The 24,188-nt window shown below is 31.1% G+C and overlaps 1 protein-coding gene across 3 annotated transcripts in view; it reads left to right on the forward strand.

Annotated features, from left to right (window-relative positions):
- Window positions 1-1,129: 1,129 nt before the first annotated feature.
- The window catches only part of LOC135127662 (ubiquitin carboxyl-terminal hydrolase 35), a 28,890-nt gene continuing 5,831 nt past the window's right edge, over window positions 1,130-24,188 (forward strand). The window contains exons 1-4 of one of the 3 annotated variants that reach the window (XM_064054191.1): window positions 1,130-1,369; window positions 1,695-2,943; window positions 14,120-14,206; window positions 20,012-20,783. In XM_064054191.1, coding sequence (XP_063910261.1) covers window positions 1,704-2,943; window positions 14,120-14,206; window positions 20,012-20,783 — 2,099 coding nt within the window. In that variant the 5' untranslated portion in view covers window positions 1,130-1,369; window positions 1,695-1,703. The other 2 variants (XM_064054190.1, XM_064054192.1) reach the window with 2 other exon arrangements.

A 24,188-nucleotide genomic window follows, 5' to 3' on the forward strand; every position in this document is an offset into this window, starting at 1 on the left:
TCTGATATTCCTGTTAAAATTATTCGACGTATTTTGCATTAATTTGTGGTATATTTTGATTTTAATAAACACATTATTATTTCAACAAATTGTACCACTACCAAACATTTAATGACTCTGCGCCCTGTAAAAAGTGATGTTTCATCAATGTGCGAATTTTCAAGCGATTCTATGATGGTTATGACTCAAAAAACTTGAAAAGAAAACATACAATGGTGCTTTTTTTACGATATTTCTGAGCCATATTTTTTTAGTTGATTGAACTGGTCTCTGCGCTCTAGAATATGAAAAAAGTTGCAGTTTGATGTAGATACATCTATATTAATATCATTTTTTCATACAAAAAATCAAAAAAATTTTATACCTCGTCTAGCGAGTCTCCTTAAGTTTGAGAGAGACACTAGCACTCTATGAATGGGGTGGAAAGGGCTAAAGATGACGTCCTGGAATTAGATGCTGGTACGTACTACCAATTAGGACCTCAGTGCCAGACTGTTTTTCAATTTAATTTCCCGAAATGATTTATATATGTACTTAATTTTGAACAATTTATTTTAGATTTAGTTTAAGCATAGGCAATCAGTAATACACACATGTCTCAAACTCCTTTCCAACTTTTTTTGGATATTTTTGTATTATGAAACGACACACCATCGTTGGAAGAATTTGAATCGGTAGAATTATATCGGACCTATTTATTGTGGACCAAAAAAGAAAGACTAAGAGTTTAGAAATTAAAGAATAAATGACGCCGATCTCCACAATTTTAATTTACGATTGATTTGTATTAATGAAAGTGGTACATCCGCATTTCGAAAACCTGAATTTCTAAAAACTATTAGAGCCTAGAAATGTCGAAATTTGAAAATTCCATACAAAGGTGTCAAAAATAATGGATTCTAAGAAAACGTGGTTCAGTAAAAATTAAACATAATTTTCATTTGTGTTGTATAATCTTACAGTTTTGTGTTTTACGAGATATCAGTTCAAGCGTCACGGGTTGACTCACACCCGTGAATGATTCTCAGAATAGTCATTTTCCAGAACGTACTCGACATTTCTCGTTCAATTTTCGCGCCACAAGTCTCCAGGTGTGGCAACCCCTCGGCACACGCCTGCCACTCCGTGCGCACGCGCAGTACTCAAGGACTTTTAATATGATTCCCGTTTTCGCCGTTTAATTAATTTCCTTTTTGTGTTTTATTTATTTTCGAAACTGCTTGAAACGAAAAATGTGCTTGTGAGAGCTCCCCGGCCGCCCGACCGCGACAACCCGTGCCTACGTCCCGCCTCTCGCCCGCCAGGAACTTATCAACGAACCAAAAAACTCCCTCGGATGACATTCATTTGATACCTCTCAAGCTGTAAGGTTAGTTTTAATTGTGTCAATTTTTTCCGCCGTGCCATAAATTCGTCAGTGAATCCGCTCTCGAAATCTATTTTTGCGCGCAATGGGAGCCCGATCGTGCGTATTTTTGGCGCTGGTCCGATAAGCGCACCCAGCTCGACCCGTCACAATGGTACGATGGTTTTCACTTTCGTCACGCAGATTTTAGTTAGCATGTGTCATGACGAATTTATTTTTAAAATTGAGGTTGTAAATAATTAATGATTGCGTACGAATGACGCCGGCTTGGCGCGCTCGGACGCTTTGTCAGAAACGTCTTCGAAGTGATTGCTTGTTGTGATTGCAGTGCTCGAAGATGGCAGTGAAGCAGAAAGTGGTCGAATGCGTCGCCCAGAGCGCGGAAGCCAGGCTCCAGCTCATCCTGCGGACCCTTCAGGACCTCACAGCGCAAGGACTCCAGGATAAAATGTGCGCGAATATCGTGATCAGTTTGGGGACGATCCACGTACCTACGGACCCCAGCAACTACAAGCAGTTCATTTCTAGTATAAAGAGCGTCCAGGAGATCCTCACGAAGGAATGTATGAAGTATGACATGATTTACGTGACGCTGAGGTCGCTCTATCACGAGATCTCCACCTCAGAGAAGCCTTTGTCTCCCGCCATGTCGATAGTTCTGCAGCTGATCGAGGTCAAGTACATTCCCACGGCCGTGGATTGGATCCTCCAAGCCGGCTACCCCGTCGAGAATTTAAAGCGTGCCCTCCAGACCCTCTGCAACTGGTTGACGAAATGGACGTGGACCGAGAACCTCGGCCCTCTCGTCCTCACCTTCATGCAAGGCCTGGAAGCCCAGCAGAACTACGACATCCTCTCCGACGTGACCGTCGCCACGATCGAGCCCTTCTTCAAGCTCCTCATCTTGGCCGAGCACCGCAAGAGCGTGGGCCCCATCGTCCTCTACATGCTCTCCTCGATGCTGACACCAACCCAGAACAACCCCGAGGCCTTCCACAAAATAATCCCCCACATCTCTAGTGTAGTAACCCACTTGTATAAAGAAAAATCCGAATCTAGTCTAACGTACTTACGGGATATAGTAAACGTGAGTGTTTTCCTCATGGAACATTTCTCCGAGTGTTCAAACCTCTACGTCTCGGTAAAAAAGGACCTCGAGCCGTACCTGCCCACCTCTAACTACAAGCAAGCTTTAAGTGAGCGAGCGTGGCTCGAGGGGAGCCAGGCCCTCACCACGATCTACGCCTCTTCAGGGAAAGTCGGTTTGAATAATCTAGGCAACACGTGTTACATGAATAGTGTTCTACAAGCGCTGTTCATGACGAAGCCGTTTAGGAACGAGATTCTCCTGCACAATAAGGACATGACGCCGCTGTTGTTGAAGTTGCAGACGTTGTTTGCGTTGTTGCAGCATTCGAAAAGGTCTTCCATGTCTCCGACGGATATTTCGAATCTGGCGAGACCGCCGGGTTTTCTGCCGGGGCATCAGCATGACAGTTCGGAGTTTTTGGGTTATTTGTTGGACGTTTTGCACGAACAGGAAAAGACTGCTAGTTGTGGTGACGAAGCTAAATCAGGTAAGGGCGGGATTTTCCGCATTTTGGGGCGGGCACGGGTCCAAAAATTCCTCGTCACTGTTTAATATTGCATTGTTTGCGCGAATTTAATTGCCAACTTTGCGGCAAGACGAAATGGAAATACCAGGAAGTGTCTTATCTTTATATTGATTTATGTGTTTACGTTATTTGGGTTACTAATTTTTTTTTGACTAATAAACACCTGCTCTGTATTTTCAAATTATGTTTCCGCTTTAAAAATTTAATATTCGCGCAATAAAGGAGATAATGACCTTTAAAATTGAAAGATTTTTAGGCGGGCATGAATTTTAAATGAAAGGACCTATCACTGTCAGGAACACAATACATTTTATCTAGTGGAAGGCCGCATTATTAACTCCGACCATTGGTCGGGTTTTGGACGAAAAGTGGGTTAAAGATGTTGTGGTTTTTGACTTTTCCAACCCTCATTTGTGAACAAAGAGCGTCTTAAACTAATACCGCTAGAGATAAGCCGGTCCTGTTTAGACGAAGCGTGCCAACTAAATACAAAAAGGAGCCGCTATTTAAGTTGGGTGGTGTCATAAATTCGTACCTAATAAGCTTCATTGTTCGTTGACAAGGGTAGTGAAGGTGTCAAAGTCGTAAAACTACTATTAACATCTTGTGACTATACAATATGAATAAACAAGATCTCTGATTTGTTAAGAAAAGTATGAAAAACTCCTCTAGTAGGCCGTGAAATTTATTTTTAAAATGATGATGTTGGCAGCATCCACGCGTTCCTTGGTCAGTTTGACAGTTACGGTCAAATAACTGTCAAATATTCATTATTTTAAAAATCACTTACTAGGTTTCCTCCCCTAAATCTAAAATTTTTCGAATTTTTAAATTTAAAATGTTTGACTTTTTGTTGTTTCGATTTCTCAATCTTTCAATATCAAATTTTCAATGTCTAAGTTTTGGGATTTTTCAATAAATGTATTTCGATTTTTAAATCTTTTTCCTTAATTTTTTGATTTTTCAACTTTTGACGTTTCTAAATTATTCGATTTTTCGATTCCTCAATTAATCGATTTTTTAATTTTTCGACTTTTCGATTTTTCATTAATCGGATTTCTCGATTTCTCAATTTTTCGATTAATCAAATTTTCAATGTCAAAGTTTTGGAATTTTTCAGTATGTATTTCGATTTTTAGATTTTTCGACTTTTATTATTCGATTTTTCAAAATATCGCGACTTTTTAAATCTTACATTTTTCAGTTTTTTTATTTCTTGTTGTTGCGATTTCCCAATTTCTCAATTTTTTGCTTTGTTGTTTTTCGATTTTTCAATTTTCGCTTTATCTGATTTTTTAAGTTTAAATTTTTTAATTTTGAATTTTCCCATTTTTCGATCTTTAGCTATTTCGTTTCGATCTTTAGCTATTTCGATATCTCAATTTTTCGATTTCCATTTGTCGATTTCTCACTTTTTCGGTTATTCGTCTTTTCGATTATTCGAATTTCCAATTTTCTAGTTGTTTTTTTTTCAAATTCGATTTCCTTAATTTTTTGATTTGGATTTTTTTTTGTTCCTTCAAATTTATAGAACTGTTCGAGTTTTAATTGTTAATTTTTGCAATTTTTCGATTTGGAAATTTTTCTTTTTTATTTTTTTTTTCTTTCTTCCACTGTTAAATTTTGCAATTTTTCAATTTAAAATTTTAAAATTGAAAGAACAAAATTTTATAAAATCTGAAAAATTGTAAGAATAAAGAAAATGAAAAACCGAAACGAAAAATTGCAGATCGAAAATCACAGACGAAAAATTAAACAATCGACGAATTGAAAAATCAAAGAATGAAAGTTTGAAGAATTGAACAAAAGAAAAATGAAAAATTGCGATATAGAATCGACAAAATGAAAATTAAAAAATGGGGCCAATAAAAAATAAAAACCAAGACCTTGAAATTTTGAAAAACCTAAAAATTAAAAACTGAGAAAAATAAAAAATTGTAGTACCGAAAAATTTCAAATGCAGGAATGAAAAGTGAAAAAATTAGTTGCACAAACAAAAAATTATGAAATCGAAATTAAAAAATGGAAACATTGAAAAAATTAAACGTAATGAAAAAACGAAATATTGTGATATCAAATTTTTCAATTTTGAATTTTCCCATTTTTCGATTTTTAGCCACTTTCATTTCTCAATTTTTCGATTTTTCGACTTTTCGATCTTTTGAAGTTTCGATTTGGCGATTTTTCAATTTTCAACTTTTGGCGTATCTAAATTTTTGGATTTTTGGATTTCTCAATTAATCGATTTTTTATTTTTTCGACATTTAGATTTTTCATGTTTCGGATTTCTCGATTTCTCAATTTTTCAAATATTCGATTTTTTAGTATTTAGAATTTATATTTTCCTTTTTTCAATTTTTCGATTTGGAAATTTTTCTTTTAATTTTTTTTTGTTTCTTCCACTGTTAAATTTTGCAATTTTTCAATTTAAAATTTTTCGAATTTTCAATTTTTAATTTTAAAATTGAAAAAATCGATATTGAAAAAACAAAACTTACTAAAATCTGAAAAATTGTAAGAATAAAGGAAATGAAAAACCGAAACGAAAAATTGCAGATCGAAAATCACAGACGAAAAATGAAAGAATCGACGAATTTAAAAATCAAAGACTGAAAGTTTGAAGAATTGAACAAAAGAAGAACGAAAAACGGGGCAAATGAAAAATAAAAATCGAAGACCTTGAAAATTTGAAAAACCGAAAAATAAAAAATTGTAGTACCGAAAAATTGAAACATTCGGAAGTGGGGGAATTGAAAATTGAAATAATTAAAGTTGCAAAAACAAAAAATTATGAAACCGAAATATTAAAAAATTAAACGTAATGAAAAAACGAATTATTGTGATATCAAAATATTCTTAAAAAAATTTTCAATTTTGAATTTTCACATTTTTCGATTGTTAGCCACTTCCATTTCCCAATTTTTCGATTTTTCGAGTTCTCGATTTTTTGATGTTTCTATTTCACGATTTTTAAATTTTTCGATTTCGATTTCTCAATATTTCAATAATTCATCTTTTCGATTTTTCAATTTTCAACTTTTGACGTTTCCAAATTTTTGGTTTTTTCGATTTCTCAATTAATCGATTTTTTATATTTTTCGATTTTTCAGTTTTTTGATTGCTCGATTATAAAATTTTTAATTTTTCGAATTCTTAAATTTTAGATTTTTCACTTTTTGTTGTTTCAATTTCTCAATCTTTCAATTTTTTGCCTCCTCGTTTTTGGATTTTTCGATTTTTCAATTTTCGATTTAATGGTTTTCTTTCGATTTTGCGCCTTCTCGTTTTTAGATTTTCCGGTTTTTCAATCTTTCGGAATTAATTTTTCAGTTTTTCGACATTTCGGTTTTTCACTTTTTCGTTTTATCGTTTTTTTTTGAGTCCAAATTGTTCAATTTTGAAGTTTCCCATTTTTCGATTTTTAGCCACTTCTATTTCCCAATTTTTCGATTTTTCGAGTTCTCGATTTTTTGATTTCGATTTCTCAATATTTCAATAATTCATCTTTTCGATTTTTCGATTTTCCAATTTTTCGACGTTTCAGTTTTGGGATTTATTTATTTAAATTTTTCGATTTTCCAATTTTCAACTTTTGGCGTTTCTAAATTTTTGGATTTTTCGATTTCTCATTTAATCGATTTTTTATATTTTTCGATTTTTCAGTTTTTTGATTTTTCGATTTGTTGATGTTTTGATTGCTCGATTTTTCAAATAAGTCCAAACTTTTCAATTTTGAATTTTCCCATTTTTCGATTTTTAGCCACTTCCATTTCCCAATTTTTCGATTTTTCGAGTTCTCGATTTTTTGATGTTTCTATTTCACGATTTTTAAATTTTTCGATTTCGATTTCTCAATATTTCAATAATTCATCTTTTCGATTTTTCAATTTTCAACTTTTGACGTTTCCAAATTTTTGGTTTTTTCGATTTCTCAATTAATCGATTTTTTATATTTTTCGATTTTTCAGTTTTTTGATTGCTCGATTATAAAATTTTTAATTTTTCGAATTCTTAAATTTTAGATTTTTCACTTTTTGTTGTTTCAATTTCTCAATCTTTCAATTTTTTGCCTCCTCGTTTTTGGATTTTTCGATTTTTCAATTTTCGATTTAATGGTTTTCTTTCGATTTTGCGCCTTCTCGTTTTTAGATTTTCCGGTTTTTCAATCTTTCGGAATTAATTTTTCAGTTTTTCGACATTTCGGTTTTTCACTTTTTCGTTTTATCGTTTTTTTTTGAGTCCAAATTGTTCAATTTTGAAGTTTCCCATTTTTCGATTTTTAGCCACTTCTATTTCCCAATTTTTCGATTTTTCGAGTTCTCGATTTTTTGATTTCGATTTCTCAATATTTCAATAATTCATCTTTTCGATTTTTCGATTTTCCAATTTTTCGACGTTTCAGTTTTGGGATTTATTTATTTAAATTTTTCGATTTTCCAATTTTCAACTTTTGGCGTTTCTAAATTTTTGGATTTTTCGATTTCTCATTTAATCGATTTTTTATATTTTTCGATTTTTCAGTTTTTTGATTTTTCGATTTGTTGATGTTTTGATTGCTCGATTTTTCAAATAAGTCCAAATTTTTCAATTTTGAATTTTCCCATTTTTCGATTTTTAGCCACTTCCATTTCTCAATTTTTCGATTTGTTTTTCTCGATCTTTTGATGTTTCGATTTAGCGATTTTTCAATTTTTCGATTTCCCGATTTCTCAGTTTTTCGATAATTTGTCTTTCCGATTTTTCGATTTTCCAATTTTTCAACGTCTCAGTTTTGGGATTTATTTATTTAAATTTTTCGATTTTTCAGTTTTTTGATTTTTCGATTTGCTGATGTCATGTTTGCTCGATTTTTTAAATTTTTAATTTTTTGAATTCTCAAATTTACATTTTTCACTTTTTGTTGTTTCGATTTCTCAATCTTTCAATTTTTTACCTTCTCGTTTTTGGATTTTTCGATTTTTCAATTTTCGATTTAACGGTTTTCTTTCGATTTTAGATTTTTCCGGTTTTTCAATCTGTCGGAATTAATTTTTCAGTTTTTCGATATTTCGATTTTTCACTTTTTCGTTTAATTGCGTTTTTTTAAATCCAAATTATTCTATTTTGAATTTTCCCATTTTCGACTTTTAGCCACTTCCATTCATCAATTTTTCGATTTGTTGACTTCTCCATCTTTTGATGGTTCGATTTAGCGATTTTTCAATTTTTCGATTTCCTGATTTCTCAGTTTTTCGATAAGTCATCTTTCCGATTTTTCGATTTTCCAATTTTTCAACATCTCACTTTTGGGATTTTTTATTTATTTAAATTTTTCGATTTTTCAGTTTTCAACTTTTGGCGTTTCTAAATTTTTGGAGATTTTTCGATTTCTCAATTAATCGATTTTTTAATTTTTCGACTTTTGATTTTTCATCTTTTCGATTTCTCGATTTCTCAATTTTTCGATTTATCAAATTTTCAATGTCTAAGTTTTGGGATTCTTTAATATGTATTTCGATTTTTAAATTTTTAGATTTTTCAACTTTTTTTTTTTGTAATTCGATTTATCAAAATATTGCCACTTTTTAAATCATACATTTTTCAGTTTTTTGATTTTTCGATTTTTTGCCGTTTTGGAGTGCCCAATTTTTAAAATTTTCAATTTTTCGAAATTTGTTTCGATTTCCGAATCTTTCGATTTTTTGCTTTCTCGTTTTTCGATTTTTCAATTTTCGATTTATCGGATTTTTTGAGTTTAAATTTTTCACTTTTAAATTTTCCCATTTTTCGATCTTTAGCTATTTCGATATCTCAATTTTTCGATTTTTCGACTTCTCGACTTATCGATCGTTTGATGTTTCGATTTCGCGGTTTTTCAATTTTTCGATTTCTCAGTTTTTCGATTATTCGCGTTTCCAATTTTATAGTTTTGTTTTTTCAATTTCGATTTCCTTAATTTTTCGATTTGGATGTTTTTTGTTCCTTCAAATTTATAAAACTCTTGGAGTTTTAATTATTAAATTTTTCGATTTTTCATTTTGCAATTTTTTGTTTCCGTTTATTTTCTTTATTTTTCCAATTTTAATTTTTTGAAGTTTATTTCTCCTATTTTTCGATTTGGAAAATTTTCAGTTTTTAATTTTTTTTGTTTCTTCCACTGTTAAATTTTGCAATTTTTCAATTAAAATTTCTGGAGTTTTCAATTTTTAATTTTAAAATTGAACAAACAAAACTTTATAAAATCCACACATCAAAAACTCGAAAAATTGTAAGAATAAAGAAAATGAAAAACCGAAACGAAAAGTTGCAGATCGAAAATTAGAGACGAAAAATTAAAGAATCGACGAATTGAAAAATCAAAGAACGAAAGTTTGAAGAATTGAACATAAAAAAACGAAAAATTGCGAATAAAATCGAGAAAATGAAAATTAAAAAATGGGACAAATGAAAAATAAAAATTTGAAAAACTGAAAAATTAAAAATTGAGAAAAATAAAAAATTGTAGTACCGAAAAATTGCAAAATTGAAAAACTGCAAATCGAACAACTGAAGAAACGAAAAATTGAAAAATTCGGAAGTGCAGGAATTGAAAATTGAAAAAATTAAAATTGCAAAAACAAAAAATTATGAAACCGAAATATTAAAAAAAGGAAAAATTGAAAAAATTAAACGTAATGAAACAACGAAATATTGTGATATCAAAAAATTCTAAAAAATTTTTTCAATTTTGCCTTTCCCATTTTTCGACTTCTCGCTTTTTTTGATGTTTCGAATTCTTGATTTCTCGGTATTTGAATAATTCATCTTTCGATTTTTCGATTTTCAAATTTTTCAAAGTCTCAGTTTTGGGTTTTATGTATTTAAATTTTTTGATTTTTCAACTTTTGGCGTTTCTAAATTTTTCGATTTTTGGATTTCTCAATTAATCGATTTTTTAATTTTTCGACTTTTCGATTTTTTATCTTTCGAATTTCTCGACTTCAATGTCTAAGTTTTGGGATTTTTCAAAAAATCTATTTCGATGTTCAAATCTTTTTCCTTAATTTTTTGATTTGGATTTTTTTTGTTCCTTCAAATTTATAGAACTCCTCGAGTTTTAATTATTAAATTTTTCAATTTTTCATTTTACAATTTTTCGTTTCCGTTTGTTTTCTTTATTTTTCCAATTTTAATTTTTGAATTTCTCATTTCTCCAATTTTTCAATTTGTAAAATTTTCAATTTTTTTTTTTGTTTCTTTCACTGTTATATTTTGCAATTTCTCAATTTAAAATTTCTCGAGTTTTAAATTTTTAATTTTGAAATTGAACAAACAAAACTTTATAAAATCAGCACATCAAAAACTCGAAAAATTGTAAGACCAAAGAAAATGAAAAACCGAAACGAAAAACTGTAGATCGAAAGTTTGAAGAATTGAACAAAAGAAAAACGAAAAATTGCGATATAAAATTGAGAAAATGAAAATTAAAAAATGGAGCAAATGAAAAATGAAAAATTGAGAAAAATAAAAAAAAAGTTGTATTACCGAAAAATTGCAAAATTGAAAAACTGCAAATCGAACTACTGAAGGAACGAAAATTTGAAAAATTAGGAGTGCAGGAATTGAAAATTGAAAAAACTAAAATTGCAAAAACAAAAAATTATGAAACCGAAATATTAAAAAATGGAAAAATTAAAAAAATGAAACGTAATGAAAAAACGAAATATTGTGACATCAAAAAATTCTAAAAAAAATTTTCAATTTTGAAGTTTCCCATTTTTCGATTTTTCGACTTCTCGATTTTTTGATGTTTCGATTTCTTGATTTCTCAGTATTTGAATAATTCATCTTTTCGATTATTCAATTTTCCACTTTTTCAAAGTCTCAGTTTTGAGTTTTATGTATTTAAATTTTTCGATTTTTCAACTTTTCGATTTATCAAATTTTCAATGTCTAAATAAGTTTTGGGATTTTTCAAAAAATCCATTTCGATTTTCAAATATTTTTCCTTGAACAAAAGAAACACGAAAAATTGCGATATAAAATCGCGAAAATGGAAATTAAAAATGGGGAAAATGAAAAATAAAAGTCGAAGACCTTGAAAATTTGAAAAACCGAAAAATTAAAAATTGAGGAAAATAAAAATAAAAAGTTGCAAATCGAACAACTGGAGAAACGAAAAATTAGGAGTGCGGGAATTGAATATTGAAAAAATTAAAGTTGCAAAAACAAAAAATTATGAAACCGAAATATCAAAGAATGGAAAAATTGAAAAAGTTAAACGTAATGAAAAACGAAATGTTGTGAATTTTTCGATTTAGATTTCTCAGTATTTCAATAATTCATCTTTTCGATTTTCCAGTTTTTCAATTTTTGGCTTTCTAAAGTTTTGGATTTTTGATTTCTCAATTAATCGGTTTTTTAATTTTTCGACTTTTCGATTTTTCATCATTCGGATTTCTCGATTTATCAAATTTTCAATGTCAAAGTTTTGGGATTTTTTAATAAATGTGTTTTGATTTTTAAATTTTTAGATTTTTCGACTTTCTGTTTATTTTTACTTATTCGATTTTTAAAGATTTTGCGACTTTTTAAATCTTATATTTTTCGATTTTTTAGTTTTTTGATTTTTCCATTTGTTGACGTTTTGATTGCTCGATTTTTAAAATTTTCAATTTTTCGAAATTGTAAATTTTAGGTTTTTCACTTTTTTGTTGTTTCGATTTCCCAATCTTTCGATTTTTTGCTTTCTCGTTTTTAGACTTTTCGATTTTTCAATTTTCGGCGTTTTTAAATTTTTGGATTTTTCGTTTTCCCCATTTCTCAATTAATAGATTTCTTAATTTTTCAATTTTTCGATTTCTCTTGTGTAAGTTGTGGGATTTTTCAAGATTTCAATTTTTAAATTTTTGATTTTTTGACTTTGTTTTTTTTTTTTTATTTTTTACTTACTCGATTTTTCAAAATTTTTTGGGAGTTTCTCTCGGCAGGTTTAAGTTTTACTCGTCAATTATTTCGTTTTCGAAAAAAGGCGTTTCCAAAGTAAAAAAAAAAAAATAAAAATCGAAAAACAGATGTCAAGAAATCGAAACAAAAAAAAATCGTCAAAAAATGTATATGTATTTTAAAAAATCGAAACATTGAAAAATAGAAATATCGAATTTATATTAATATATGTTTCGAATTTTTGATTTCTCGCTTTTTCGATTTTTCGGCTTTTCAATTATTAAATTTTTTGATTTTTGAGTTCTTATTTTTCGATTTTTGAGTTCTTTATTTTCGATTTCCCAATATGTGTATTCTAGGGGCTATAGTAAGCACTAGGGGAAAGTGAATGTTCACTATTTGCCATACTGTATCCTACAAAAATGATGTGAAATTATAGATTTTGGTTTTGGTGTGAATATGTTACTAATTCATTAATCAAAATTTATCTCTCCTTGCCACCCAAAAATCCAAATTTTTCGAAATTTGTAGAAAACTTGTTCAGAAGCGTTTGGTTTCTTAATACAAAGATATTAATGAATTAAGATCAGGTCAGGTCAAGCCAGGTCAGGACAGGTCTCCCAATTATTGTCAAATTTTACAATATTTAAACATGTTTTTAATTTCTTCTAGAAAAATAAGGGTTTTGCAATTAAGCTCCGCCCCCTTGGCTCACGACGAATAAAAAATCATCACAATTGAGATAGGGCGGGTGGGCGGGGTTTATATTTTCCTTTGTTTTCTCGTAATATACATAGCCATCTTTTAACAACACAAGAAACTTAGAACATGGTTAAAATTAATTTTGAAATGTTGCTATACAATTTTGATAAAATGAACACCCTGTATATAAATAATGGAACTCCGACGTGCTGATTTGAAAAGTATAGGGTGACCAACATTTTTGAAATTTTGGTATGAACGTCAAATTAAAAAAAAAAGTTAAATTTCCCACATTTCAATCGGCGATTTTGGAAAAGTGCCTTTGGCCGATGTTTGAAGGTGGTCGAAAAATGAGACGACGTCATCAAATTTTTGGCGGGATAAATCAGTGGTTTCAGAGTAATAAAGCGCCGAGAACAGATGGACGAAACGCGAGAACTACTTTTTCATGTTCTAGGATTTACGAAACGTCGAGAAAACATCATGTCGTTCGTGCAAAGAAAAATGACGGTTAATTATCTCACAGGTTGTATGAATTCTTGCAAATTTTGGTATTACAGAAACTGATGGCGTCATCTCTTGAAATTACGAAAGGACAGTTCAGTTATGAAATTTTGTTTGCAGTACTAATTTGAACATGGTCATCTTCATTAAATAGAAAAAATAGTAAACACTTGCAGAATTTAAAATTAATTCCAAACTTCACTACAAGCTAAAAACGTTTCCGAGTAAAATCCGAGTTCAATGACTAATTGTTGCCACCTTGGCGACATTGTAAGCCGTGCCAGGTGTATCTTTTGGCTACTGCCGCCTCATTATTTTGAACTTTACCTTTAACTATTAATACTTTGCACGACCCTGACATTTATAAAATACATTTTAAGTGCCACTAGTGGAAGTTTTACGAAGTTTTGAGTAAACAATGCAACCAGTGGAAGATTTCGTTTACCACAAATCTGTCAGATAAAAATATACGGCGCGAATCAACGGTGTTGCACGAGGTCGGATGCATGGATCTGCGTTATTTTCGCCTTGTGATAATGATTTATCGAAGCGATGATGACTGTTGCAGGAAGGAATAGTGGGTGACGTAGGTTTGGTGTGATGATTAGACTTGGCTACCGAATAAACAGTACTTGCCAGCTTTAAAGTTATATTTAAATTATGTTCCGCTTTAAGTCTTTTTCTCTTTATAAAAATAATTAAATGCCGACAATCTTACACACGCAAGTACAGTCATAAGTGAAACGGCAGGTGGAAGTTGTGACAGTTTACGATCCAGAACTCGTGGATGATTTTTTAGTGTGATAATTAACAAGCCAAGGGAGTTATTTTCGGCTTATTATTTTCAACATGGTTTTGAGCAGATTGAACTATTTCTATTTCTTTGTACTGTAGTAGACGGAGTCATTAGATTTAGTATTTATTATTGTCCGGTCGAGTCAGGTCAGCTGATTTGGTTATTTATGGTGATTGTAAATTTTGTTTTTTTCCAAATGTGATCTCAGTTAACCGAATATTAAATAAATAGGATCCCCTTTTCATCCGAGAACACATTCCGAGGTTGCACTCCACAACGCCACACGTGTCCTCTATTCTGATGACGTCACACCCCATGGTTTGTATTATTTGTACGAATTTTTGAGCTGAAGCAGGAAAATTTGAAACTCTTGCAAATATTTATTTTCTTCAATGTACGATGTTGCATATTATCCGTCAAGTTGGCTTTGAAATTTTGAGCATTTGCCGCCTCGTTCTGATAATGATATATAACATAACTAGTGTTGCTAGATGATTAAATGAGCAAAACACAAAAGATGTTAAAAAATTACAAAACAAATTTAAGTAGCGTTTAATAAAATGGTGATAAAAATAAGCAACAGCAAATAATATTTAATTAATTTAATTTCATTTGAAAAAATAATCATCAAGTCGGCGTTGATATTTTGTAAATATTATGAAGTATGTCTGCAATAAACTTAAAATTTATTGGATGACAACCCGGAATGGTACAACCTAACCTCATTTTCTCTTATAATAAAATTAACGCTTTTCTACAATTTTATCAAATGCCATTTATACACAGTAGTATGTTTTTCGCAACGCTTTCTTCTATCAATGTTCACTATTTGGTGGATTCAACTTTAGAATAAAATGTTATAACAATTTTGCCATTTACACTTTGCATAATAAATAAGTTTTTCCTTGATGATGGGAAAATTTCCTCAATTTTGTTGATATTGTAACGGTTGTACAATAAAAAATATATTTGGAGCAGGCTTTGGAATTATTATTTGGCGTTTATTTATGACAGGGTAATTATTGGCGGAGACTAATTAGGCAACCGAATATACTTTCGAGTATGGAGGGTTTCATCATTACTACCTTAAATATAGTCGGGTTGACAGATAATTGACATTTGACTTTTAATATGCGTCAGTTTTTAACGTGACTTTGCACTCAAAAAAATTGGTCAAAGGTTATTTCGATAGAACTTCCCTCGCCTCTGAAGTGAAACCAGTTGCGTAAAAAATACTCGTCTAGAAAATACGGGGAAAAATGCTTTTCGAAAAATCGGATCATCAAAAAATCTAAAGATTAAAATATGGAAAAATGGTCTGGAAATTGAAAAATTCCCAAAATTGAAAAATCGAGAAATTTAAAAATCGAAATGTCGAAAAATTTTTAAAATCGAAAAACTGAGGTGGCACGAAATCGAAACATCAGAAAATCGTCAAATTTAAAAATATCGAAGAACTGAAAAATCGAAAAATCGGAACATTAAAAACTGGAAAAATTGACAAAAAATCGGAAAATTAAATATCGAAAAACTGAAAAATCGAGACATTAAAAATTTCCAAAACTGATATGACGAAAAATTGGGAATCGCAAAATCGAAAAATTCAAAAATCGAAACATCGAAAACTTCAAAGACTGAAACGTCGAAACATCAAAAGATCGAGAAATCGGGAAATCGAAAAGCCGAGAAGTCGAAAAATTGAGAAATCGAAATAGGCCAAAATCGAAAAATTAAAAATTGAAAAAAAAAAAATTTTGAAAAATTGGAAAACCGGGAAATGGAAAAATTGGAAAATCGAAAAACTGAAATAGAGAAGTCGAAAAATCTAAAGATCGAGATATTGGAACATCTAAAAACCGAAAATTTAAAAATTCGAAAAATTGGAAGATAGAATATCGAAGAAGTGAAAAATTAAAATATCATAAAATTAAGTCGAAAAACCGAGAAATCAAGAAATAGAAACATCAAAAAATTCAAAAACTGAAACGTCGAAAATTAAAAAAATGGAAAAATTGAAAATAAGAATATCGAAGAACTGAAAAAGTGAGAAATCGAAAAATCTAAAATTTAAAATTGAAAAATATCAGAAAATTAAAGAAACGAAAAATTGAAAAATCGAGAAGCCGGAAGAGTAAAAAATCGAAAAATTCAATAATCCAAAATTTAAAATTTGAAAAATCGGAAAATTGAATATCGAAAAAGTGAAAAATAGAGAAATCGAAAAATTAGAAAATTGAAAATCCGAGAAATCTAAAAACTGAAAAATTGAATCATTGAAAAATTCAAAAACTGATACTTCGAAACATTAAAAGATCAAGAAATGGGGAAATCGAAAAGTCGAGAAGTCGAAAGATTGAGAAACCGAAATAGGCCAAAATCGAAAATTTAAAAATTGAAAAAAAAGAGAAAATTGAAAAATCGGAAAATGGAAAAATTGGAAAATCGAAAAACTGAAATAGAGAAGTCGAAAAATCTAAAGATCGAGATATTGAAACATCTAAAAACCGAAAAATCGAAAATTTAAAAAAATTTAAAAATGAAAAACTAAAAAATTAAAATATCGAAGAACTGAAAAATCTAAAAATCGAAAAATCGGAAAATTGAATATCGAAAAACTGAAAAATTGAGAAATTGAAAAATTACAAAACTGATATGACGAAAAATTGGGAAATCGAAAAATTAGAAAATTGAAAAGCCGAAAAATCTAAAAACTGGAAAATTGAAACATCGACAAATTCAAAAACTGAAACGTCGAAACATCAGAAGATAGCGAAACCAGGAAATCGAAAAGTCCAGAAGTGGAAAAACTGAGAAATCGAAATAGGCCAAAATCGAAAATTTAAAAATTGAAAAACTGAAATAGAGAAGTCGAAAAATCTAAAGATAGAGATATTGAAACATCTAAAAACCGAAAAATCGAAAATTTAAAAATTCGAAAAACTGGAAGACAATATCCAAGAACTGAAAGATTGAAAAATTAAAACAACAGAAAATTAAGTCGAAAAACCGAGAAATCAAAAAATAGACACATCGAAAAATTCAAAAACTGAAACGTCGAAAATTAAAAAATTTGAAAAATTGAAAATAACAATATCGAAGAACTGAAAAAGTGAGAAATCGGAAAATCCATAAATTTAAAATTGAAAAATATCAGAAAATTAAAGAAATGAAAAATCGGAAAATTAAATATCGAAAAACTGAAAAATAGGGAAATTGAAAAATTTCAAACCTGAAATGACAAAAAATTGGAAAATCGAAATATAGAAAAATTCAAAAACTGAAACATCGAGAAGTCGAAAAATCGAAAGTTGAGAAATCGAAATGACCAAAATCGAAAATTTTGAAACTGTTAAATTGAAAAATTTTAAATCAAAAAATCGAAATCTCGATAAATCGAAAAACCGAAAAATCTAAAAGCGAGAAGTCCAGAAATCTAAAGATCCAGATCATCAAAAAAATGAAAAAGTGCAATTTTAAAACTTCGAAAAATCTAAAATTTAAAAATCGAAGAAATAAAAAAAATCGAGAAATCGAAAAGTCGAAAAATTGAAGAAAAAAATCCCAAAGAATCCCAACACTGAAACTGAAACATCGAAAAATTAAAAAATCAGAAAATTGAAGAATTGAATAACTGAAACTAGAATCATCGAAAAGTCGAAAAATCGAAATAGTAAAAAATCGAAAAATTCAAAAATCAAAAATTTAAAATTTGAAAACTCAGAGAATTGGAAAATCGAAAAGCCGAAAGCTCAAAAACGGAGAAATTGAAATATCGAAGAATTCAACAACTGAAATATCGAGAAATCGAAACATCAAACCATCGAAAAATCTGAGTTTCGAGAAGTCGAAAAATCTAAAAATTAAGAAATAGAAATAGGCCAAAATCGAACATTTAAAAATTGAAAATTTTGAAAAAAAAAACAAAATTGAAAAATCGGAAAATCGGTAAATGGAAAAATTGGAAAATCGAAAAACTGAAATACCGAAAAATCTAAAACCGAGAACTCAAAAAATCTAAAGATCGAGAAATCGAAACATCAAAAAACCGAAAAATCGAAAATTTACATATCCGAAAAATTGAAAGACTATCGAAGAACTAAAAAATTGAAAAATCGAAAAATCGGGAAATCGAAAAGTCGAGAAATTGAAAAATTGAGAAATCGCAAATTTAAAAATTAAAGAAAATAGAAAACTGAAAGGCCGAAAAATCTAACACCAAGAAGTCGTAAATCTAAAGATCGAGAAATCGAAACATCAAAAACTAAAAAATCGAAAATTTAAAAATTTGAAAAATTAAAAAATAGAATATCGAAGAACTGAAAAATTAAGAAATCGGAAAATTGAACGATGAAAAACTGAAAAATTTCAAAGCTGAAGTGAGGAAAAATTGGGAAAAAATCGAAAAGTTGGGTAATCGAAATGGCTAAAATCGAAAAATCGAAAACTTAAAAATTGAAAAATTTAAAACAAAAAAATCTAAAATTTAAAAATCGAAGAAGCAAAAAATCGAAATGTCGAAAAATTGGAAAAAAATCCCAAAATTTGAACATCGAAAATCGAGAATTTGAAAAGTCGAAAACCTGAAAAATCGAAAAATTTAGAAATCGAAAAATTGAACAATTGAATAACTAAAAACTCGAAACATTGAAAAGTCAGGGAATCGGAGCAGTAAAAAATCGAAAAATTCAAAAATCCAAAATTTTAAAATTGAAAAAATTGAACATTGAAAAACTGAAAAATCGATGAAACTGGAAAATTCAAAAACTGGAACATCCACAAATCGGAAAATCGAGAAGTTGAAAAATCGAAATGGCCAAGATAGAAAAATCTAGAATTATAAAATTTTAAAAATTTAAAATAAAAAAAAGGAAAAATCGAAACATCGAAATCTCGATAAATCGTAAAATTGAATAATCGAAAAACTGGAAAACCGAAAAATCGAAAATTTAAAAATTCGAAAAATCTAAAATTCCATTAAAAAAAACACAACTTAAACATCGAAAAATTGAAAAGTGGAGAAATCAAAAAATGGAAAAATCAAAAATCGATTATTTGAGAAGTCGAAAATTTGAAGAATCGAATAATTGAAAAACTTCAACACCGACATCGAAAAATTGAGTAATTGAAAATAGAAACTCGGCAAATTGAAAAATCGAAAAATTGAAGAAAAAACAAACTGAAAAATTCCAAGACTAAAATATCGAAAAATTGAGAAATCGGAAGTTGAAGAATCGAGAAATCGAAAAATTGTTGTCTACAATTTCTGTTTTTTCCAAAAATCTCGATGTATAGGATAAAAATTCAACAAGGCTTCATAAACCACAAGTTCAGGACTGTTACTTAAAATTTAACACGGATTCATAAACCAAAATGGGGGAGTACGTACGTTTACTGCATAATTTGGAGATGACAAAAATTTGATGATAATTTCGGAAATTATCTGTCTTGTAAGAATCCGGACAGACTTGTAGACAGACAGACAAACAGACGGACGGACGGAAGGACGGGCGGACGTACTATAGCGTAAACAGTTGAATTTTCACCGCTTGTTCCAAGTATATTTTTTATTGTACACCTCTTATTTTTTAAACGGATGTTGTAGCCATTTCCAGAAATATTTGAAAATAGGGTTCATCACTTTGTGAGTGTCATCACTCATTAGTCTTTGATAAGCCCCATTGTTCATAAAAGTACCTGAATATCTGCTCTTTCGGGGTTCGCTACCAGGACCGTGCCTACATAGTTTATAAACAATTGTAGAGTGGTCTTAGAAATATTTGAAAATAGAGTTCATTTCTTTTATTGTTCTCACAGTGGGACATGATTTATTCCCATTGTGAGAACAATAAAAGAAATTAACTTTATTTTCAAATATTTGTAGAACCACTGTACTTTGTATTTGTTTTATGTTTATGTCATTTTGTATATCGGTGTTCGAAAAATGATGGATAAGCTCGATGGTTCTTTAATTTTGAAGTTTAATAGTTTCAAGAATTTTTTTTTCCGACTTCTTTTTACTTTTTTAGTGGAGGGTAGAATTTGGACTGCAAAAGCAATAAAAGTTTTCAAATATTTCTAGAAACATTTATTAAATTTGTATAAGTAAACCCGCTTTGTTTTTAGATCAATCCTACAACACCATCGTCCAGACGGCCTTCGGCGGGCGCACCGTGTCCGCCTCCCGGTGCGGCGAGTGCGACACCAAGAGCGAACGCGTGGACAACTTCTGGGAGCTGCAGCTCTCCTTCCCGAACAACTCGGCCAACCAGTCCGTGCAGACCCTCCTCGACTACTACCTCCAGCCCGAGAAGCTCAGCGGCGACAACCAGTACCACTGCGAGGTGTGCGACTGTCTCACCGACGGCGAGCGCGTCACCTGCATCGAGGAGGCGCCGCCTCGGCTCATCCTCACCCTGAAGCACTTCCGGTACGACCAGGCCTCCCAGCAGCGCACGAAGCTGCTCCAGAGCGTCAAACTCGACAATCACGTGCGGCTCGACTCCGGCGAGTACGAGCTGTACGCCGCGGTGGTGCACTGCGGCTCCAGCGTGGACTCGGGCCACTACTACACCTTCGCGAGGGACGGCGACGAGTGGTTCAAGTTCAACGATTGCTCGGTCATGCGGACTATGTCGGAGGAGCTCTGCAGCCTGAAGCCGCCCGAGACGCCCTACATCCTGTTCTACAGCCGGCAGGACTGCTCGGACCCCGAGGCGCTGCCGCGGACGCTGCTGGCGCCGCGCCTCCAGGTGGTCATCAACAACGACCACTCGGAGTTCGAGCTGGAGAAGCGGCGGCGGCCGGCGAAGGCGTACGGGGGCAAGCAGAACAGGGACGACGGGCCGCCGCCGCCGGGCTGCGGCGGGGCGGGCTTCTCGAGCAATTCGACTAATATGTATGTATGCTAAATGTTCAAATATATATTGGATTTGGGTTATCATAGTTAAATTTTTATGTCTATCGTAATGTTACTTGTAAGATAATGATGCACATCGAACTGAATTTATTTATTGACGGCGGAGTAGCGGAGTTTGAGGTTTAGGAGATTGTGATAAATTTGTGTGGAGGGTTTTAGGATATCACGAATTCTTACGTATGGCAGTGGACGGGCACTGGCGTATGTAACGAGCCTTTATCGGTGATCCTCTAATTACATGTGTATTACACGTCTTACGATTATTGTAAATACCCAAGTTGCAAACAGAAAGTAACGCCTGTTTGAAAATATGCATTGGCAGAGTATTGTTGTGTTATTGTTGTTTTTGTTTTATACTAGTGTTCTCTGGAGATAACAAGAACTGTATTTGTTACTTTTTCTACTTTCAAATATTACCGGTGTCTCCTCTTTTTACATTGTATTCATAGTGCATATTTCCAAGCTTTACGAGGCCAGTGAATTTGATAACTCTACTTTTTGTCAATCTTGTAGATACAAAATTCATTTACTGCAGGTATACTATATACCGTCTGTCTGTACACAAATTCTACGCTTGTAAATTTATAATATAAATTTGTTTTTTTTTCTATGTCTTATTTGAAAATATATTCACCCACTCCCTGTCGTGGCCAATTTTTGGTCACATACTTCTAGTTTTTTTTAAGTAGCAGAAGATCAACGTTGTATGGGTTCTTGAGTTAAGAAGCGCCGTAACCACTCGGTCGTTGTCGGTTACAGTCGTATCCGATCTTTATATAGTAAAATAGGCTTTGATATTTTTTTTTGGTTTTTTGTATGAAAAAAATGATATTAATATAGATGTATCATACATCAAACTGCAGCTTTTTTCATAGTCTAGAGCGCAGAGACCAGTTCAATCAACTAAAAAAATATGGCTGAGAAATATCGTAAAAAAGCACCATTGTATGTTTTCTTTTCAAGTTTTTTGAGTCATAACCATCATAGAATCGCTTGAAAATTCGCACATGGATAAAACATCACTTTTTACAGGGCGCAGACTCATTAAATGTTTGTTAGTGGTACAATTTGTTTAAATAATAATGTGTTTATTAAAATCAAAATATACCACAAATTAATGCAAAATACGTCGAATAATTTTAACAGGAATATCAGAGGAAAATTAATGATCTATTGGTTAGCAGAGTTTTTAACAAAAACTAACAATTATTGAAAAAAAATGGGTATCAATTCGACAGAATTTGAGCAGTTAGTTCAGTACTTTGCCGACAGGAGGGCCACTAAAATTTACGGAAACGACTTTCCAGGTAAAACCCTTATCGCCTGCTTTACCATAAGCTGATTGTTAGAGTTCTCGGCTGATTTTTCTAATTTATGGCAAGGAACTCAGTTTTATAACAAGCCGCCAGGACTGGCCGCAGTAATCTATTGTTAAGGAAAATAACTTTTACGCAATGAGGTATTATCATAAAACCGAATTAAAACTGGGAACTATAATATTTTTACTCCACTCAGGATCCTGAATTCAATACACATGATTACTAAAAATTCATTGTAATATTATTGTTAATATATATTTTGCTTTGTTAATTAATAAAACTAATAAACATATTTATAATAATAATAAAAAATATATAAAATACAGCTTTTGTTTAACACGTATAAGTATAGCTAAGTGTATCTACTACTTATCCCAGAAAAGAGGTATTTTAAAAAAGCCCTACGCCCAGTAACTTCTCCCTTCATTGTTTACCTGAAAACAGTGTTCGTATATGTTTTCATTTGCCGAAATATCATTTTCAAAATATATTTATAATAAAAATATGCAAGTCTTGGTGATGAAAAATGTACTCGTAATAAATTATTAAAGTGCATAAAAAAATAGAAACAAATTTTATTTATTTTTAAAAAATCTCGTGCAAAGGCAGGTTCCTCTTTCTTTTTGAATCAATTATTTCGGGCAATAATGCGCCAAAGTAAAATCTGCCAAGTTTATCTGCCATCTTTTTACATATATTTCTTCGTCTTTATACATTTTTTCTATATTTATTCCTTTGGGTGTCCATACAACAAAATAAACTTGTGAAATACCCGTAACAAGCATTTGTCCCTGGACTTGAAAGTAGTAATCATGATTTTTTTTTTAGTTTCAATTCTGTCTGTCAATGTACAAAATTTGATTATTTTTTTTCTAACCGCTTCTTTGGGAGACAAATCTTGCGATTTTGAAGGGCATTTAATTTCGACTAATGCACTCCTATCCTCTAGATTCTAGAACCCTATCTGGACTAGCAGCCAAGTAAGGAAATTGTTTTGAAATAAACAAGCCACACCGTTCAGTTTTTATATTTTTATTTCTTTCAAAACACTTGACAGCTTTTTCCTCACTTTGTTTTCCATAGTATGTATGATTTTACCTCTAAATGTACTGTACAACAGAGACTCCACAGTTTTAGCTATTGCTGTAGTCGGTCTAAGTTTGTAAATACGTCCAAAATTTGAAGCCGTAACCCTAATTTCTCTTTCTTTTGCCCAAATGTGCCTGTTGCCTAGTGTCTATTTCAATTTGGTCTAAATTCAAAGATAATTTTCTCAAAAAAACCTCTTTGGCTGTCACAAATGTTTCTACATCCATGACAGGATTTTCTAAAAAATATTTAAACCATAATCGCAGTCGGGACCAGCATACGTAATTTTTTTTACGACGTTGTTTTATAGACGAACAATATTTTTTTATTATTAAACCAGGACCGTTTTAATCACAATATATTTACTTATCCCCTCTAAAAAATTGATGACGTCACCTCAAAATTTTGCTGAAGTCTCTTCTTGTGATTTATCATTCCATTCATATTTTTTGGATTCGGATATACAGGGTGACTCAAAAAATTTAATGAATGCGCAAATTTATTTTATTGATTTAATCAGGAACTACAAAAGCGAATGCTGTGAAAAAAAAACATAATAGGCATGCAGTCGTCACGTTTCCGATAGCGAGGGAAGTACTCTCTAAACTCTTTAGACCACTTTTTTTGATTTTCCCATTTTTCCATTTCTCAATTTTTCAATGTTTCAGTTTGGGATTTTTTCACTGTTTCGATTCTTTAATTTTCCTTCCATTTTTAGGTTTTTCAATATTTCAGCTTTGGAATTTTGCAATATTTCGTTTCTTCAATTTTTCAAATTTTTGAGATTGTGTTTTCTCGGTTTTTAAATTTTTCGATATTTTAATTTTAAAGTTTTAGGTTTTTAGATTTCTCACTATCTCGACTTTTCGATTTTTCAGTTCCATGATTTTTCAATTTGTCGAATATTTAAATTTTAGGTTTTTTGATCTCGATCATTCAATTTTCTGAGTTTTCAGGCTTGGATTTTTTTTATTGT

Source organism: Zophobas morio, unplaced genomic scaffold, assembly GCF_036711695.1.
Source record: "Zophobas morio isolate AGI-343-1 ecotype UQ-CSIRO unplaced genomic scaffold, CSIRO_AGI_Zmor_V1 ptg000012l, whole genome shotgun sequence".
In the NCBI taxonomy this organism is placed as follows: Eukaryota; Metazoa; Arthropoda; class Insecta; order Coleoptera; family Tenebrionidae; genus Zophobas; species Zophobas morio.